This window comes from Anser brachyrhynchus (genome assembly GCF_964034855.1).
Source record: "Anser brachyrhynchus genome assembly, chromosome: 7".
NCBI lineage: Eukaryota > Metazoa > Chordata > Aves > Anseriformes > Anatidae > Anser > Anser brachyrhynchus.
Genome location: NC_137701.1, coordinates 14,092,873 through 14,113,722, shown reverse-complemented (window position 1 = coordinate 14,113,722; position 20,850 = coordinate 14,092,873). Strand labels below are relative to the sequence as shown.

The 20,850-nt window shown below is 42.0% G+C and overlaps 2 protein-coding genes and 1 long non-coding RNA gene across 5 annotated transcripts in view; 1 reads left to right on the top strand and 2 right to left on the bottom strand.

The window, feature by feature from the left end:
- FAM117B (family with sequence similarity 117 member B) overlaps positions 1-2,103 on the bottom strand; it is a 28,718-nt gene extending 26,615 nt beyond the window's left edge. The window contains exon 1 of the mRNA XM_080600450.1: positions 1,359-2,103. Within this exon, the coding sequence (XP_080456576.1) occupies positions 1,359-1,950 (592 nt within the window). The 5' untranslated portion in view covers positions 1,951-2,103. The remainder of the gene's footprint in view (positions 1-1,358) is intronic.
- LOC308198306 lies at positions 1,343-19,037 on the top strand. 3 transcript variants are annotated; one of them, XR_013953806.1, is made up of 3 exons: positions 1,343-1,484; positions 6,868-6,992; positions 18,898-19,037. It is a non-coding gene; the product is annotated as an uncharacterized lncRNA (long non-coding RNA). The 3 variants fall into 3 exon arrangements; XR_013953807.1 differs by lacking the exon at positions 1,343-1,484 and adding an exon at positions 2,309-2,592; XR_013953808.1 differs by lacking the exon at positions 1,343-1,484 and adding an exon at positions 2,309-2,592 and having other exon boundaries at positions 18,874-19,013.
- Positions 10,272-20,850, bottom strand: part of BMPR2 (bone morphogenetic protein receptor type 2) — a 113,170-nt gene continuing 102,591 nt past the window's right edge. The window contains exons 12-13 of the mRNA XM_080600353.1: positions 18,690-19,969; positions 10,272-16,970 (exon numbers count right to left, since the gene is read on the bottom strand). Of these exons, the coding sequence (XP_080456479.1) occupies positions 16,720-16,970; positions 18,690-19,969 (1,531 nt within the window). The 3' untranslated portion in view covers positions 10,272-16,719. The remainder of the gene's footprint in view (positions 16,971-18,689; positions 19,970-20,850) is intronic.

The following is a 20,850-nucleotide window of genomic DNA, read 5'->3' as shown; positions in this document are numbered from 1 at the left end:
GAAGAAGTATGTCCAAACAAAAAACAAAATAAAGCTAATCTCTGTGTGACTTAAGTACTGTACCAAGCAGTTATGACTGTCTAATTTGGCAGCATCTTTCCTCAAGAGCCAGAATAGGGAGGGAGGGAGAGAGGGGAGAGGGGAAGGCAGTCTGGTTATAATCATAATTTTAGAAAAGGGGAAAGCAACATTTAGAGACATAGACAAATTAAAAGGAGTTCTATCAGTCCTATGTTTCTGCACATGCACTTCTGTGTATTTCTGAACTTACATAGATTACCACATGCAGCTTCACAACAGAATACTAGCTGTAGCTTTGGTACCTTCAGAGTCACCAAGTTTTCCAGATTTGAGGACATTAACACAGAGCTTCATTCACGCATTTTTAAGTAAACATTACAATAAAAGGAACAAAGATTTACATATTTAAGCCTCTAGTATCCTCAACCAGATGTCACATATTGCTTAAATTTCAGTGTGCTCAGTAAGTACATTTTAATTATTCCAAAACGCTAAGGAGCAGTTTGCTGTAAAATGTATGCCATTCCCACACTATTTTCTATCTTTGCACGAGCTTGTCATCGCTCTAAGGTTCACACATCCCTCCGCAGGGTTCACGTTGAAACCACCTACTCGGAGCCACCGAGCACTCCTCCCCACGTGTCCGCGCCGTGCCCGCGGGGCCAGAGAGCTTTCCAGCCACAGGCTTGTGGCCGCCGCTTGGCTCCGAAGCACCCTTTGGCACGGCGAGCGCGGAAGGGGAAGGCGTGAGGGCTGCACAAGGCTGCCCAGACACTGGAAACCTCTGGCGGCACCCGGCGAGGCGCCACGCTCCCCTCACGACTCGCTGGCTTCCTCCGTCCCCTTGCCACCGGCCGGGAAGGGGGAACGCGCACCAACAAAGCCCCGGCCCCGCCGCGCTCAGGCCGCCGCCAGCCGGCCAGGGACGGGCCGAGGCGGCCACAAGCCCGGGCACGGCTCCGCTCCGCTCTCCAGCCTCACGGAGAGCCGACGGCGGCCACGAACTCACGCACGGCCGGGCCGCGCCGGTCCGGTCCGGTCCGAGCCGAGCCCTCCTGGGCCGCCCCCCCCCCTCCCCGCAGTAACGGCCTGCCCACCCACCGCCCCACGCTCCCCTCAGGTAACCGCCTCGCGCCCAGTAACGGTCGCCGCGCGTGCCACCGCCCGCCCCCCCCCCCCCCCCAATTCCCCTCAGGTAACCGCCTCGCGCGCAGTAACGGTCGCCGCGCGCCCCCTCCTCCCCTGAGGTAATTGCCTCGCGCCCGGTAACGGTCGCCGCGCGCCCCTCGCCTCAGCGGGCGGCAGGTGCGCGGCGCGAGGGGCGGCCGGGAGCTCACCTCTGCAGCCCGGCGAGCCGGGGCTCTTCCTCTCCGGCGAGCTCCTGCCTTGCTCCGGCGACTGCCGCCGGTGCCGGACCCTGCCCGCCGCCGTGGCGCTGCCCTCCGGCAGCGGGGAGGAGCAAGGTGAGGGCCCGCAGCCCAGCGGCGGTGGCGGCGGGGGGGGAGGCGGCGGCGGGAGATGGTGGGGCCGCGGGGGGCTGCCTCGGGCCCCGCCGGCGCGCGTGGGGCTGCCCCGCGAGGACGAGGCTGTCGAAGCGGCGGCAGCGCCGCTCCCCCCCACCGGCGGCTGCGGGGCCGTGGCGGGGCCGCTGCGGCCGCTGGGCGCCGCACGCGTGGGGCTGATGCTGCGCGAGGAGGGCGCCGCGCGTGGGAGCCCCCCGGCCGGGGCGCTCGCGCCGCCGCTCCTCGTGGGGCTGCCATGTTGCTGCTGCGGCTGCTGCTGCTTGAGCTGGAAGGGCACCGTGGCCCGCATGGGCTGGAGGCGGCTGCTCGCTCCCGCTCCGCCGCCCGCCGCCGCCGCCGCGCCGCCCCCCCCCAGCGCGGTGCCCGGGGTCGGGGAGCCGCCGCGCCGCACGCGCGGGTGGGACATGGCGGGGGGAGCCGGCGGAAGGCGGCCGCCGGCGGAGAAAGAAGGAAAATAAGAAAGAGAGCGCCGCGGGCAGGTCCCGCCGCGGGCCCAACGCCTCACGCGGCCGGGGCCCCGTCCCCTCCCGGCCGCCGCCGTGCCCAGCCCGGGGCGCCCCGCGCTGCCTCCGGAGCCTCCGTGCGCCTCATCAACAATAGTGCCCCGGCCGCCCGCCCCGCCCCGCGCGCCCGCCCATTGGCCGCGCCGCCGCTCGGCTCGCGCAGCTACCGCGCGCCCATTGGCTGCGGGCCGCGCTGCTGAGTGGCCGAGCCTGCGCGGGGAGAGGGGGGGAGCAGCCCTTAAAGGGCCAGGCGGCCCTGGCACGTGCCGGCGGACGCGCAGCCGCGGCCCCAGGACCGCCGGCCTTGAGGAGCGCCCGGGGGGAGCCGTGAGCCCCCGGGCCTTGGCACCCGCCGGGCCGGGCCGGGCCGAGCCGAGCCGAGCCGTCGGGCGGAAGGCCCGTAACCGGGCGGGGAGCGCCTCCCGGGAGGCGGCTGCACACTACGAGCAGGGCTGCCCTGCGGGAGAGGACGAGGGCTCAGCAGCGCCTTATCCAATCGCTTTGCCACCGGCTTAGCGTTGCAGATGATGGCACCAGGCGTGTGGGTAATATCCAGGCAGACTTGACCCCCCCCCCTTTTTCCCTTAATTGCTTTGTTTACTGTTCTCCGTTAGACTCTTTGTATCTTTGCTGCAATCTTCTAAAAGTACTGGTTAAATGCCAGCATCTTCTTAACCTGATTTATACTTCAGAGGAGCGCATACGTGCTTGTAATAGGCCTTGGTTCACACGTTTGAATTATTTAGCTGTAAGGTAAACACCCTTTAGCACCCTCAGATCATAGGAATCTATAAATCCTCCCTTCTCTTTCTATTGCCAGTGCCAGTTCTGGGCTACTCCAGAGGACTTTCTGTAGCCAAATGCCAAATTCCTTTCAATATTGTTCTGCAAGTTGCGTGTTGCAATTGAATACCATTGCTATCATACAAATGATGTGACAACAAATTACATACTGTTCTCTCTTGGGTAGGTTGGGTTTTTTCTCTTTTCTCCTTTGCTGTTTTTGATTGAAGCCTCCTTTACTTAAAAAGCCCTGTCTTCCCCTTTGAAGAACTTCATTTTTGTGGCTGACAATTTTAACAAACCTGAAAAGCAAGACTATGTGTATAGGCCCTTTTTAAGGATGCCTGGACACAGGCCTACCTACAGCCTTGAAAGCCAAAGTTCCTGTCAAGAGATTTTTATTATGAGAAATGAGAATGATGCATTTCTGGTGATGAGCTTGTTATGAAGTTAGCTGCTGCACTCTGCATTAATTAAATTTCCTTTGAAGGACATCACGCCTGCTCACAGGCATATTAGTAACATAGCCTTCATGGTAGCACAATGGGTCAACCAAAACTGGCTACAAGGCTGTGCCCAATATTGAGAATTATCCTGGGCTACCTTTGAAAGTGGCTGTCAAGGAAAAGGGACCAAGAGCCTGGCAGACTACCCTCAGTCTTTTGTACCCCCTCCTTACAGTATGCAAGTTACTTAAGTCACCTTACGAATGATACACGTGGGACCACTTCCCAGTCCTTTTCTTGTAGCCATCACAAGTACTGCTGGTACAATGTGCCAAAGCATCATAGTCCCAGATAATGCACTTAATTAGGAAAATGTCTGGGAGACAGTGTTCGCCTCATCAGGGATGGCCATGAGGCAGAGAACAGGCAGTGGAGGTGAAAGGATCTCAGAACTCCCTCTGCAACTCCATGGATACACTGAAAAAGAGAACCCAAGCTTCATGATGCTCCACAGGAAAATGTCTTGGAGGTAGAAAAACAGCACACTGGCATGCCGTGCCTAAGAGAAATAAACAGAACCTGTCTGCTGCTTTGTTGGCAGCCTGGGTCATTGAGTTAGGTCACCCTAATGCAGGTTAACCTGTGCAGCATTTATTTCACATCTTGGTTGCAATTTTCAATCAAGACCAGAATATGTAATCCTCTTTGCTATGACATCACCTACTGCCAATGCTGGTGCAGTTGTTCAGCAGGCTTTTGCTACTTGGACTGTTTGCCCTCTCCAGAAATACTGGCATTGTTTGGAACAGTGTGCCATAAGGATTTAAGGCATAAAATATTTTGAAGAAATCCTAATCTCTGATACTGTTTCGAAGAGGCCAAAAATGAAAGGTATTGATTTATATTTTTTGCATGATGCACTTTTTGGAGCCAAGTCACGATATCTGTGACAATTATAGTACTTCCCACATTATTGTCATGCTGCAAAAAATGGCACTGCTCCACACAGTTGTTATGAGAATATAAAGCAAAGCATTTATGTATGCTTCTCATCAGCAGTTGTATTGCTTTACATGCATTAGACATGAAAGTTCAACATGTAAAATCATGTACCTAATCAAACTGTGCGTACTTCATACATTAATTTGTTTAAACTGTAATAAATGTGTTACAACAGATCTTACTCCTACACCCTATGGAAATAAAAGAAACAACTAAAGCAGTATTATGAATGACTTGAAAATAGTTTTGAAACATTCTTTTTAATAACAGAAAAGTCAAAGCGAAAGCCCTCCCCCCAGTGACTTGGATCCAAATCCCCCCCAGACTCTCCTTTCAATTCACATCTCCCACGAGCTGGGGTTTGTTTCAGCTGTCACACTCCTTGCTGCATTCGGACTTGCCAAATAGCGTCCAGGCCAACTTCGCACCATGCATTTCACACAGTTTCATGTGGCATCTGCGGGCTGTGATTTCTTCCCATCAGTGGGTCTCTTATTCTGCCCACAACACCTATCATAATGGTGCCAACAGCAATCCAAAACCAACAGGAATGAAAATCATTATCGTCAGAGAAGTTATGAGCCTTCTTATCAGTATCATTTAAACCAGCCTTTTAGATAAGCAAGCCCACTGGAGTCACTCCACATGCACAGGATCCATCTCTCTGGCTTCAGCATCTCTACGTAGTATTTTTACTCATCCCATTGTCCTGCATGAGCTGAGCAGACCTGGTACGCTCACACGCCCAAGTGAAGTGCCAGCGCCTGGAGGTAACGGGCACTCAGCACCTCACCAGAGCCCTTCCAAAATGTGCTGCCTAGTAGTCATTGTTGGGAGATTAAATTCAGGTATTGCAGGCATCCTGTTGCATGCAAGGTGTTGATTCTTTCTTAAAATACAGAGAGTAGTGAAAGCTGCAGTTACAAACAAATCAATCCAAATGATAGAAGCTTATCGAGAATGCCCTCAAAGGCAGACTGATAAAACACAGAGCTGCATGAACAAATTTGCAGCCTTGTGACGATAGGGACATAAGTAGGGAAGCGATCAAAATAGTAATCCTGAATCAAAAGCAGAGAAACAAAGGGTGAAAGAGGTTTAACTAAGTTTGTAAGCCCAAATCCCTCTGTACTGACTACCAAAACAACCAATGCTTAAGAAATTTTATTGTCCTGAGGACTGAAGTTCTATGGGTAGATCCACTCACTGCTCATAATAATATATATGAAAAATGTACTGTTAAAAATATTGCTAAAAAAAAATACTGCTAAAAAAAGTAATGAGCAAACCTTATGGAAAATGATTGGGCTTCAAGTAGCTTCAAATATCTTCTCGACTTACTCTGAAATTAAATTAATGCAAAGTAGCACTCATAAAAGAGCAATCTACTGTCTGTAATTGTTATACCTACAGTTGTTGCGAGTAATGTTGAAGGTTGAAAGATTAAAGATTCTGGGAGCCTAATCTAAACATTAGATTATGCCCCAGGATATTTCACTGCATTTCCCATCTCTCCCCTGCAGAGTGAGTTAGTTTTGCTTGTTTACGTGGGTGTTCAACAACAACAGGGGAAAAATACTTTTAAAAAATAGGACAAATTTAATAGAATTTGCTTCTCACAAAACCTTTAAGATCCTAGTTAGTATTCCAGAATATGTGGGGGGATTTGAGGAGGCAAGCAGATTGAAAATAAGGTATTAAGATTAAAACAATAAAAACAACAGATGGGACCCTGGACATAAGTCAAGATACTTGCAATAAGTAAAAGGCAACTTAAAACAAAAATGCACTCTTGCCACATTTTATAAGTTTACAATCTTTAAGAAAATGTCTCATACAATAAAATAATATCTTGAGGCATAAAAATTAAAATAATTAAAAATTAAAATAATATCTCTCACTGGCATTATAAGTAATTTTTTTCTTTCTTTTTTTTTTTTTTTTTACAAACACTGTTCCTCAATGCAACTCTTAACAGTGAGCTTGAGAGATGTTTCCACTCCACACAATTACCTGGGAGAGGTACAAACTTCTGTAGAAGCCAGAACTAAGTTCACCTCCATGCTACATGATTTTCCATGCATAAAGATCAATTTTCTGAACACACATTAAATAACAGTAGCAACCCTAAGTAAGGACCTTGTGAAAGTGTCCAACTGCTGATGGAAAGGAGCAATTGGAGTCACGCTTGGTTCACCAACATGAGTTCTTGCCAGCTGAGAGTAACTGCAACTGTTTTCAGGCTCTGTTGAAGGAAGAAAATGAGCAGGAGGAAAAGCATATTGTCTGCCACGTGTCTGAATTTTTGGCTTCAGTGCCACTGACAGAAGTGGCCTAATTCATTTAAACAAGCCACAGTTTAATCTCCCACAACTATCCCCCCCCCAAAATACACTGAATAATAACTTACACGTAACTCCTTCCTTCCAGCAACAAAACTTTCCTTCCTTTTAGGAGATATTTTTTTTTTTAAGTATTTTCCAAAATCTTACTATTTTTAGCACATAGTCATAGAGCTTGCAAAATAGCACAGAGATTAATCTACTTTTGTGTTGTATTTAGACATGTAACAGGCTTCTGTATTTCTAGTCCCAAGGCAGAAGAATGCATATGAACAATGGAAGAAAATTTGATTTATGAACATTGAATACTGATTACTATCACAAGCCAAGGACACAATTTCCGTACTGTGAATGTAATGGAACTATATTACTGTGAGTAAAATATTTATCTCAATTGTCAAAATTATCAATTAATTTGATAAATGGAAATATTTCAGTAAGGTATATTTTATGGTCATATTACAGAATGTAATGCTGTATGTGTGATAAATAGGCATATAGCTATAGACACTATTCACTTAAGAGGACATAGAAGAAAGATCCGTCCTTCTGATTCAGGTCTACAAACTTGTTTTGGTTCTGTTTGTTTTTATAACATTTATAAAAGCTCAAGAGATTGTTAAAATTATGTTAGCGTGGCTTATTCATGCATTGAGAAGCAGTGATGAAATAACTTTTCTGTCCACATACATGTAGTAGTTCTGCAGTTAAACTAATTAACTTTAGCTGAGTGTATGATGGGGTGGGCACATGGGATTCTCTGATTTGAGAAAATACCTACTTAGAGAGTAACGATCAAGTAATGCTCTAAAGTCTCCTTGTGTTTAGCCATGAGGGGCAGGGGAGCTTTTAACTGTATGGTTACATCTCAACCAGACACCACTTCATCTCCATTGTGCCATCCCGTCCTCATACATTGCGTCTTGTGTTCAACCTGGCTTTGCCTCCAGGACACCCAGAGAGCCATCACTGAGAGAGAGGATATGATCTTTGAGAAGATGAAAGAGGCAAAGCTAGGCAAAGCTCCAAGCCCCTCTGCTGCTGGCAGCCTTTCAACCAACACTTAGCCAAAACCATGACTGCTAAGTACTGGGTGCATGCGCTCATTCTAAAAAGGTCCTTGGGTTGTGGTGGAGGGTCTTGGGAAGGTGCTGTCCTTCCTGTCAGGAGCTAAAAAGCACCTAGATCAGTTGTTTCCAACCTTTCTCAATACTTGCATCCTTGAAAGTTTTCCAGTGCCCTTGTGAGCCCCATCTAAAAATGCCATTTGCTCAGATGCTGCCTAGTAAATATAGGTTTGCTTTCCTCAGTCATCTTCCACAGACCACTCCCTACAAACAGGGAGTGTCTACCAGCTGTGTCCCAGTGTCTACCAGCTGTCTTGGGGCAGAGTTATCTGTTGTCTTTGGCAAAGAGGCATGAGTGCTCCCCAGCACATGACTTAGACTTAGATCAGCATTTGTGGATTTCTCCCAGACTTCCGCTGTGGTACTGAGATCTGAAAAGAGGAATATCCCCTGACATAAAAGCAGAGGGCCTGAGTGTGCCATTTAAATTCTAGAAATCAAAACATTTCAACTCCTCATTTGAAGAAGAATGACAATCTTTCAGGCTAACATGAAAAGCTGATTTTATACACATAAAAACATTTTGGTAAAGTAGAGTTTTCCTGCCTGTGTAAAATTAACCTTCTTACCCAATAGAATGTGCTTTGGATCATGCCAGAGAGCAGATGTCTATAATCTCTTGCACATGGAAAATTTACATAACATCAGAATTAGCAAGAAGTAAATGGGGAGAAAAAAAGCCTGAATGGAAACAAGTGAAAGACTGATGTGGCTGTGTTCCACAAAGTATGTCCTGCAGCTGCATCACTGCCCTGGAACAAAGGGGAATATAATTGTTGTTGTTTTACTTTCATTTCCCAGTAGCAAAGCAAAAGCTGAATAAAAGTGGTTATTTCTGCAGGAGAGAGCTGACTGAGGTGTGTGCATAAGGTCACGCACAGAAATCACTTGGGGAGACTATTTCTTGGGTCTGAGTAGCTCTCATACCCAGTCAAAAATATCGGTAAAATTCACTGGTAACAATTTGTTATTGCAGAGCTGACTCAAGGCTTCTCAGATGCCCTAAGGATAAGACTCAGCCACACCTGCTGGGTTAGGGCAAGGCTTGGCTGCTCTTGCTGTCAGCAAGGAGTGATAACTGTTGCGGGGGGGGGGAACGACACTTCTACTTTCCACATGGCCACCCTGTGCACAGGCTCCCAGCTTTCCTTGGCAGCTGCAGCCTGGCCTTCCAGGGCACTAGCAAAGGTAAAATGGGCATACAGGTGTTTCTGGTTTTGCCCTTGATCAAGTCTCCCCAGACTTGCTGCAGCAGTGCCACCAACTAGCTTTTCTCACCTGTGCCAGAAGAGGAGCTGCCCCCTATGGCAAGGCAGCAGGGAACAAGGGAACAGGCCTGTTGTGGCACAGGAGATGAGAGCTTCAGGGGGTTGCCAGCATGTGAGAGCTCCAGGTGGCCCAGGCCCCCACTGACTCTTCCCGACTACAGCCTCACGGGAAATCTAACTTCCTTGGAGTTGATCCTGAGAAGACTTCAGAGGTCTCAAGCTGCCATCAACGTCATTGAGACCTCTAGATAAAAAGAGCATTGTGAGCCTGTCCTTAAAGCTTCACATGTAAGTAGTAAGACCAGGCGAGCTAGCCTTTTTCCTGTGAGCTGGTGTTGCTCAGTTATCTTGAGCCAACAGCAAGCCACCACATGTAAGCACAGTGCTGTCTTTTGGGAGGGACCTTCTCCTTGTCAATAACTGTCCTAATCTCCTAATCCTTCTGAGGCAAAAAGCCCCAAGGTATCTGCACATCCCGCCTGGAAGATCACAGGTGGCTGCTTCCTGCTCAGAGGGGAGGTGAGGCTTGTAATGGTCCCTCCCTGTAGCCAGGGATTTCAAGATTCATTTGTGAGGCTGAGGTGAATTGCAGTATAGGCAAGTGTTCAACCCATGCACTACTTGCCTCAGTTTGTTGCTTCCTCCTCATTGATGACAGCAAGAAAGCTCTTCACGCTCTTTCTTTTTGTTCATAAGGTAGCTCTTTGGCCACAGAGGTGTCAGACTTGCCCCACCTTATTTGCTTGCGAGAAACATTATTGCTGTGGATACAGAAAAATAAATCAGCAAGAATTAAGTGAGGAGATATGTAAACACCAGAGCAACTGAGGTGCAGGATGTGCCCCACCAGTCTGTGTGTAACAGGAAGTTCTGAAGCCAGTGAGGTCCCAGAGTACAGTGCTTGGTGCTTAAAGGTGAAGGATGCATGTTGCAGCACTTTGAAATGCACACAAACTATATTTAGTTGCTAATGTAAGCATCTTAACTGCTGACCAGTGAGAACAGGCAAAAAAAGCAGAGAGGCAGTGCATTAATGTAGTAAAGGCAAGCCCTAATTATTTCACGCTGTTATCAGATAACAGTGCAATGTATAATCTGTCACATGCTTAAGGTATCTGAAGGTCCTGTTCAGCTCACAGCAATGAAGTAGTTCCTCATTCTTCCACCAACAAAATAATATACTGCAACAGTTTTCCCCTCACTCCTGGGAGCACTGATGGCCAATAATACCATGAAAAAGCCACAAAAGACCATGCTTTTTGTCATTAATATGATCTTTAATAAATGGAATAATGCACCATTTTACAGCAAGCCTTTTCTTTTAGACCTAAAGAATAGCCTTTTAAATGTTCTTATCCAATGTCTCTGTATCAATACAATCTCTTTATTTAGGTTTATATATAACAAAGCAATTCTTACAAGTATTCATAGAAAACTCTGTAGTGGCTTTAACAATGTCAGCTTTCATAGTGGCATCCACAGATGATTAAAAAAAATTAGCTTTTTATTTCATACTCACACTGTTCCATGAAACACAACTTATATAGCATAGCAAGGGTATTGGGCAGCTTATACAAAAGAAATAACTGAAAGCAATTATTTATAAATTCATACATGATATTTCCTCAATCATTTGAGAGAAAAAACAAAAATACCCGTTAACAAAAGGGTTCTGATGAGACTCCATATTCTAGGGTTTCTCCCCCCTCTTCCCCAGAAAAGCTCGCTCAGAAATGCTCTCTTTACAGTCTTTCATAAGGAAAATGGCAGTTTCACATGTCCTAATTTCAGTCCCTACAGAAGACCAAACACTAGAATTCAGTCTTTGCCATGTTCATTTTCCTCTTATACTGCATTTGGGGGGAAAATAATCAACAGCACTTGTAAAATATGATTCCAGCTTATATAAATGTGAATAGAGCACACTTTCCTCTAGAGACAAAAAGCAGACAAGAAACATTACATACGAACCTTTTTAAGTACATTTCAACATTGTGAAAGAGACAGAAGAGTCACAAATAAGAAAATTCAAGTGACAAATGAAAGGCAGTGATAACTTGGACTTGCCTGTTTCTTTGTGTTCTTTTGACTTTTTAAAAAATTACAGAAACATTAACTTTTTTTCTCTTTTTGAATAAGGAAGATTGAAGCGTGATACTTCATGATACAGTTCTGAAGCACAAAAAAAGTGAATCAAGTGCTCTAGGAATAAATCTCAACATTTTTGCTCTGTCTTTAAAACAAGTTAATGGGTTATAAAAGTTGACTTCTGGGAGACCTGGAAGCTTCTAAGTTATAAAGGGTAATTATTTCTGGTTTAAAATAATTACCAGGTGAGATACTATGCTCCTGACACTTGTATGCTGTAATATATCTGCAGAAGCCTGCAAGAACTTTGAAGAAATCCTTCCTCACTGTGACAGTTACAGTGCCTATTGAAACATGACCTATGCACTGAAGTTAACCAACATTCTACCTTAGCTTTCCCAGGGCTAATCCTCCCAAGGAATTATTAAAACCAATGCCAGCTTAACTAGCCCTCCCTTGCTCATAATCAATGGCAGACTCATCTTTGATTTCAGCTGCATTTGGCTCAAGCACCAGCTGATTAGATACTGGTTTCCTCAGATAAACTTGTGCCAAACCGAACTCCCATTTTGATTTGCAGGAATGCCTAAATCTCTTTGCTGCATAACTGGAAGTTCTGCTACCAATTTTAGTCAGTACAGAAGAAACCCCAAAATGAGAAATCTGATTTTTTACTATTTTGCATAAAATGAACCAATTTAGGGGAAAAAAATAACAAACATATGTATTTCTATAGCTTGAGGCTTTATATTACAACATAGAAGCCTAAAATGTAATTGGATTTAATGGCCTAAAAAAAAGTGTTACAGGGCAACCACACACCTAACAATAGCTACTGCATTAAAAAAACAGTGACAAGTCTGTCATGGGAGATCTTACACTGCTGGATTATGCGTCTCAGTCTGTGCCCAATTTTTATTGCAAAGACAACTTAAAAATGGTATCTGAAAAAGAATACTTGATACCAGTGCTAACATCTGATGCTGTAACTCACAGAATTTAATCCTGGAATTTATGTATGATATGCATATACATCTAAATACATACAGAGTTTACATAAAAATATATATATTTAGCTTTACTGCTATAGCTTTCTCACTGAAGAAAGGACTAAATTTGAACAAAAAATAATAAGGACATTAAAAAAAAAAAGGAGGTTAATATATTTACTTGGCAAAATGGATAGTGGGAGACCAGATAGAAAAGTTCAAATAATCCAAATTTATGCAAAATACTAAGTCATCCAGTCTATAACCCAACTTTCATAGTCTAATCAAACCTATTTCAATCTATAATAAGCAGCTCCAAATTCAAATTTCATATACATCAGGTCATGCATATACTACTCTGCTAAGCAATTATTATTTTTCTCACTTAAAATCACTGTTTCAGCATTGGGAACTTTATTATTTTTATACAGGTATACATATGTAATTTCTACGCAACAATTCATTATTGTTATTTTTTTTCCCAATAATCCATTCCATACAAATACAGAACCTCCTTATTGTCCTTTCTGAGACAGGTAGGATTAAAGATTTCTTTTTAGGAGAGTTGACAGATGGGAGGATACACACTTTATAAACATATTAATAAGGGTTCTGTTCATTTGTTTTTCCTGAAACCTGCCAGCATCCATCTTTCATTGTTTTTTGTCCCCTGTGCACTAAAAAAAAAAAAGGAAACTCTATTGCCAATGAAAATTAGATAATTTTCAAAATGTAAAGAAGACTTGAATGAACTATGGTAAGAAAGTAAAACACAATCAAAAAAGTGTTCCTTGTTTCAGAGAATATTCTGAAGAAGACAGTATCAACTGGTTTTCTTGTAAGTTAGGAACTCCTTTAGCGTTTAGCTGTGCAATTTAAGTGCATCTCAGAGTTCCAAGAAAGCCATTTTTAATCCTAATTGTTTAGTACATGAAGCATAGAGCTTTGTAAGTAAATTCAGGGGAAGCGTTGCAGATAATCTTACTTGCACATGTCAATTTTAGAAGAAAATAAATTTGACTATGCAGGCATGTCTGTTCAAATGGTTAGAATTCACATTCTAAAAACCATGTCATGTTGGCGAGTATCACTATTATAGGAAACAGTAAAATAGACATTGCATTAACCTAAGTAACTCATTTAACTTCTACTAGCATGTCATTTTCTAAAATCAATAAGCTTTTGAATTTTGGCTTATATATAGAAACATCACAAATGTTTGCCGTAATATTTGACTTGAATTATACATTATAAATTACCATAGCAAATATTCTACTGTTGCCTATTTGACAGTAGCACAATTCATATATATTTACACTATCATTCTTTTTTTCATTTTTCTATATTTATCTTGTCTGCAATTTACATGAGATATTGACAGAAAATTATCAACTTTAATCATTATGCTAAAAAAAGCAAAGAAATAAAACGCATTCGTCTCCCTTGATTATAGTACATTTATCATCTATCCATGTGTCTGATCTGTAGAATTCTCTCTTACATGTATTTTGTTTGGTTAAAGATGATTCTCCAAGATATTAGATAAAATTCAGTATCATTTAATTTACAGAGAAAGTATTATATGGAGACTGGATTATGTGCTGTGAGCTAAAAAGGACATTACTAAAATAAGCATTAAAAACAAACTGTGCTAATCTGATCTCATCTAGCTGTGCAGAAATACAATATTTTGTTACACAGTTAAGAGTTTGTTTTGACTGACCTTTAAAAATAAATAGTTTTTCTCTATTTAATGTATAGGATATTTTGTGATAAAGTACACATTTCTATCAAGTTACAAATTATATTTATCCATGGTAGGTTACCAATCCAATACTTTTTGCTAATTATAATTCACACCAAAAGGCTTTCCAGCAAGTGACAGAAAAAGATAAAGGAAGTGAAATTATTATGCTTGCTTTAAGAACACTTAAAGAAAATTGCAGAAGAACCTTTTCATCTGGTATTAAAATGATTTTCATTTCATGAAGCATAAAAAAGTTGGATTTTTTTTTCCTAATTAAAACATTGGACTGAAACAAAAGGCTAGAAAACTGCTGCAAATCTGTCTTAGCTGAAAGAAGCAGTAGTCAGGGCAAATAATTTTTCTTTCCCTAGAGTGTCAAGTTAGATAAGAATGTCTTAAATATGCTTTTCAGCCCACATTCTGAAATACTGATGGATGATACATGTAAGGCAAATGAAAGAGTCATTGGGAAAGGAGTGAAGAATCTTCAATTTGCATGATACAGCAATCATCACTAAACAACATACTGTACTTCAAATGTGGACTTGAAGAAGTCCAAAAGAGATGCAAAACACAGCCAACGTTATGAACAGAATGCCAAAAATTCTGATTCAGGTCTTGAAACCCAGCTGAGCAACTGGCAAGTTTTCAACATCTGGGATGCAAGATTGCAGCAGATGGGAAGCTGGGGAGTGAATTAAAAGTAAAACCAGAGAAAGGGTGTATTTTTGAAGAGGAGAAATATAACAACGTATTTATACTTTGATATAACAGAATTGTGCCTCAGAGATGAAAGGTATTACTCAAACTGGTACTTAAAGAGCACAGGCATTCCAAACTCTGTCTCATATCTTGCATTTCTGCAACTACTCTGAATCAAAAGTCTGGATTTAGAATTATCTCTTGGAGATATCTCAGAGATTCTAAGAAACCGTTAATAAGCATTACAAGAGAAAAATCCTAGAAATCAAGCACAAACAAAGGTTTTGAGAAACAGCAAGAATCAGATGTAGCAAGGCATACATTATGCCAGTTATATCAGATGTACAAAACAGAGTTGGCACGTTTACCTCATGGGGAAAAGTAATACAATAGCAAGGAAACAAATGAGCTTGAAAGCACAGAGCATCTGTTTCAGACTGCTGAAAGAAGATAGGTTGGGGGAGGCAATTGTTCGCTGCCAGTATCCTGCCATAGGAGTTTGGCAGGCTGACTGCATAGATTTTCTTTCTTTGAACATTAACAGTTTTCAGTGATAAAACCTTACTCAGTACCAAAGACTGACATGTGTTATATATATTTTTTTATCTAAATATTTTTACTGAAGTGTTTTCAGAGTACTTCTTCGGTGGAAGGATATTTCTTAGGCAGAAGGAAGTCCTGACCAGTAAGGAAATTAATCTTCTTTAAGTAGGCAGTAAAAATGATCATTCTACAAAAACTTACAGAGTTTAAGAGGCTGCACATGAGATGGTGAAAAAAAAAGTTATCTCAATATGTATTACATTCATGTTCACTGACACCCAAAATCAATGTGTGGAGTGTTAAATACAAACTGAAAGAAGGGTCTAACCAGAGGAAAAACATCCCTGTCCCCAAACACCCGTAACCATGAATTTTAAAAGCATACAATAGATTTTAACAAGATGAATGAAGGGCTTTAAAAATCTGAGGGGAAGAAGAGTTTTAACTTAGCAACAGCAGCCAATCAGGATGCACCTAGCTGCATAAGTAATCAGCCTGACTTTACCCCAAACCGTCTGTGAGGTGTTAAATTAAGAAAGACTTGTGACTCATCCCAAAACTGTTTTCTGCCAAATAAGATTGATGATTTTTCCTCTGCATAAACAAAATATCTTTGCAACCTATCTTCACCAGAGCTCTTAAGTATGATAGTTATTTACATTTCTGTTGAAAATGCATTTTTCAATGTACACTATTAGTGATCTAAGTACGGTTTTACATAAACACAAAGGGTGAAACTACACACAAAATAACATACAAGAATGTCTGAAACTGTTGCCTTAAATTTGTTCAATGGTTTGTTACTCAGAACTTCACAGGCTGGCATCTACTACTGGTAAGGAAAAGCATTTCAGTTTGGAAGAATCAAATGAAAGATACTGAGCTCATATTTTTCGTTCCTTTTTAAAAGCCCTTTCAAGCTGGGGAAAAATTCATGCGTTGTCACCTTGGAGCACAATGTGATATAGGCAGCTGCTTCAAGCTGGCTATGGTGTGCAAAGTTCACTCTCATGACTGGCTGACTGCTCAACTGTCAGGGAAAAATTAACAAATACAAAAAGAGGAACACGTGGCAGTTTTAGAAACACTTTTCAATAAAGCATACTGTGAACTATAGACTATTGCACATTTCAACATGACACGAAAAATGGCAGGGTGGGGTAATCAAAAGAGAATACACTTTGTAACATAGAAATATACAGACTAGCTTGTGCACAGAAATCAAAACATGGTTACAAGACACCACTGCAGTCAAACCTGTCTTATAGTCTGCTTATGATCTTAGTGACCTTAAGAAACTGGTCCAAACTGATTATCAGCAATACTTTTTTGTTACTTTTTTTTAAAAAAATATTTTGAGACCACATTTTTGATACACATATATATATTCCGTGGTCAAAACAGACAGACTTAACTTTAGTGATACTAAATAAAAGTGCAAAAACATTCAAAAAATAAAACAAAATAAAAAAATATGGAAGCATAAGCTAAAAATTTTCTGCATAGCTGAAATCTATTTAAAGCGAGTCCTTGATAGGGGTTGCTGACAGGAGGAGAAAGTTTTTTTTAAATGTCTTCTGCATGTTTGTTTCAAATAATGCAAAAAAAAGGTCATTTGTCGGCATTTAAAGTATTTCACAGGCAGTTCACTCCTGCGTCCTTAGATACCATTGTGGTGGCAGTGCCTCCTTCCGCAAGGTAAACAGCAGTGCTGGATTTGGAGTGGACTGCCCGGTCACTGCCATTATTGTTGACCTCGCAGTGCAGTGGCTCGGTGGAGATGACCCATGTTGAGGGACGCCACCGCTTAAGCGAGTATGGAGTTTTCACACGTTTCTTGATCTTTTCTCCTGAGCCTGATTTGCCATCCTGTGAGGAGTCACCTACTGAAGGAAAAAAAAAAGTAGAAAATAGTATTACAGGGAAGATTAGACTGGAGAGTCCAGGGTTACTCATGCAGAACAGAACAAAAAAGAAAATCTTATTAAGAAGCAACTGTATGGCAGAGGCGTGACAGCTATATCAACAATAGTAGCTGCTACTAAAATAAGGGGGAAGATTCTGTTCTCTGACAGAAATTACTTCAGTGAAGTAGTTTGCATCACTACCTTGAATGCACATCGGCATCAAACAGCAGAATCAGCATATGACATTTCAGGAGATTTTTCCCATCATAATGTCTTACATAGCTCTAATGAGAGGTACAAAAAAATAATGTAGCTACTACAGGATGGCAAAGGCTAAACTTTCAATAGCATAAATGAATCACAGATTCCATAATCCTACTTTACACTTCACAAAACAGTTCTTTACATACAAAGCCCCAGGCAAGGCCTTTGCCTGCAGGCAAAATGGTCTATTCTCTGTTAGGATACTAAATAGGATTTGGGATGTTAGGTTGTAAAACTGACAAAAATACTTGCTCGTCAACTTGAAACAGGATAAAAATTCAGCAGTAGAAATCTGTTAAAAATCACTTCACTTAACCTCCAAACCCTTTCTTTTTTCTTAACCTCCAAATAAAGAAAGTTACTGCAATAACCTTTTCTCTTTACCTCAATAAAATTTCAACTCAAGCTGACGTGTAAAGACAAAAATTAAGGTTTCCGACTTAAAAGGAAGGCTTAAACATTCCATTGCTAAATATTCAATTACATTTCTTGAAAGAACTATTCTGGTTAATTTCTAAACCTTTTCTTTCCAAACGTGCAATGCCTGGCACCCCAGATTATTTCACTAGTATGTCAGTCTATACCTAAACATAGTCAGAGGTTTGCAAGCAACTTTCAAAGACTACAGAGCATCTTGAAGTGTATTATCTAGGAAACCTTTCCAACAGCTCCAACAGACCTAAAGATAAACTCAGATAATATACCTAATTTAACTACATGATTGCATTGTTATTGTGAGAAATAAAGTCCCATTGTAACTTCCTAAATATTTTGGCTTAAAACTCTAAGGCAGTTATTTTGAAGGAGTCTATTAAAATTCCTTCTCTAACTACTTTATTTTTTAATATGTACATGGTAAACTGACAAAGGACTGCTTTAATTGTTGAATCTCAGATAACAAACTAGAGAACGCCTGACTGTCCACCTAGCCTGGGCTAATACAGTAAAATCAGTTGCTTTAAAAGTCATGAAGTGCATAAGTACGCATAAGAAGTTATTGAAACAATCCATCTTAGAGCCAGCTACTCTTAAGAGAATGAGGAAAAATAAGGAAAAGAAGGTGCAATGTGTCCCTCAAGGAAGAAATAGGAGATATTTCAATATGCTTTGCAGCTGCCAAAGTCAATCCCTTGTAAAGAATAACAAGAGTAGTAATCACTCCTTTTCTAGAGTCAAAGTAGAAAGGGACAGATTTATTTCATATATGTGGAAGGCAGATGGCGACCTAAAACATTTTGGAGTTGATGGAGACAGAAGACAGGACTTGATTGGAAAGATTGAAATTGTTCTGATAGAAATTAAATTTATAGGACATTTAGTAGGCATGCTCTGTGGAGGGATAGGGGACACAGGAGTATTTCCTATTCAAGCAGATATACGTAGTTATTCAGTAAAAAGTGTCAAGGAAATTATTCAAGTTATGCAGGCACTTACACTGCATACTACTGCTATCCAAACTATTTGTGGCTGATAGATCCAGTGAATTAGGCCTCTGTGCTCTTCTAGTCTGGGTCTGTCCAGGATTTCTCGCTACATTCTGGATACTGAGTGTAGCTGTGTCTTGCACTGGACATGGATTACTGTTGTTGTTATTAACGTTTGTTCGGCCATTATCAAGTGGTCGCTCTCTCCTGTCTACTAGGCGATCCAGAACACCTTCATCGTGGCCAACCTGCTGCTCCCGCCTCAACAAGGGTTCGTGCTCATCAGGGCTTGAATTAATATTCAGTCGACTATCCTCTCCACTGAACTGGTTCTGAAGCATGTCCTGTGCCCTCTGTGCTACTGAACTGGCTGTCTGGCCAGATGGCACTGCCCCGTTGGCATACTGGATTGTGCCAGCATGAGAGTTTATGCTGTGGCTTCTACCAGCTACTCCATTCATGGTAACTGTCACCACATGAGGTTCTGCGGCGTTGATAGTGTTCATCTTGGCAACGCCTGTTTCCACTTGCTTCAAGTTTGATTTGTGCTTGCCACCAAATTTTAACCGTGGCTCCTTTGTTGAATTTTTGGTGTTTAGAGGAAGGCTAGTAGGCCTCTTCGGAAGGTTCTGTTGCTTGGGGAGAGGATAGACCTGAGCAGATGGGACATCCGGAATCAAACATGCTTGACCATTGCCAGCTTGTGCGAAGTCCTGTTGTCCTGTCACCTCTACTGCAAGTTTTATCAGTGGATAAAGCAAGCTGGAACTAGTGCTGCTGAGTGGATCTGGCCCACTAAACTGCTTAAGTGAATGTTCCATCAGATTCTCGTCAGAGCTTTCTTTCAAGTTCTTATCTACTTCTTTTGGATCCAGTTTATTTGTTTCCAAGTCCTCCTCTGTTAACTGCAGACAAACTGGAGTGGGCCCACCTGGCTGCATGACATTTGCAGTATGTAAGTTGGTTTCATCTGAATAAGGCATTTCAGATATGGTGGTCATGCCAGTGCTAGGAGTGAGGCCAGTTGTATTGGTGGTGGTAGTATTGGTGGACAAACTGGTGACACTTGTCTCAGGACTAGGGATGCGAGCTTGTGCTTGTTGCCGCTCGTAGTTAATGGAGTTTCTATTCTTTTCCCCTGACGTCAGCGGTGTCGTGGACATTGAATGTTCAGACGAAATGTTCTTCACTATGCTGTCAGTGTGGTGGATTGAATCTTCAATGTAGGAGGAAGAAGAATAATCAGGATATGGCCTTATCTTTGACACACGTCTATGATGTGACAGATTCCTTTAAGAAAAAATAAGTGATATTAGGGTCATGTATGTAAATATCACCTCATGTTATAAAGCCGCTCATTTAAGAGAGATGAATGTCTTTATTTCTTTTCATGCATCAACTAAGGACATATACAGTAAGAACTGAGATCCTTCTGTAACTTCCTTGAAAAGTCCTGGATAGCAGAAAGTGGTTTTACCTGGACAACAGTTTTGTCACAAATGTTATTATATGAGTAAGTCAGATAACAGTAATTTTCTTCTATTTGTTCAATACTCTATTTGTACAGTTCAATACTAAGGTACTGCTCTAGTTGCAGAGATGTGAAGCTGAATAAGGGCAACAAGAACTACATACATAGGATGGAGAACGTGATGCTGGGAAAAAGTCACAAGCTCTTAAACCATGAAAAATCTATTATTTTTAACAATTTAGATGTTCCATGTTTTGAACAGAATTCTTTCATGACAATAAACTGTGCCACATACAGCAACATTACCTTTCTCTCAAATCCAGATCTCTCGTGTGTAGTATTTAAGTACTAATATGTCAGTTCTGCAAATTCTCACTCTGTCTGAAGAAAAATGCACAGCACCTCTCTCACTGGGGTCTGAATAACGGTGAGTTAAAAAATGATCCTGTAGTTCTTTAAATGAATAGCTATAGGTTCGAGTCTTAGAAATTTCCTGAACTCTTACTGCCTGAACATTCATAGCTTTTAGCAGAACATTTTAAACAGAAATTTAATGAATCATTTAGCAAAATCTCTTAGAGACAATTCACGGACTCCAGGTCTTTGTAAGCCTGTTTGGACAGCTTGCCTAAATGCATCTTAAAAGGCCCCTCTGTGATAAATACAGTTGTTTACATACAAGGTGTCTGAATTTTGGGGA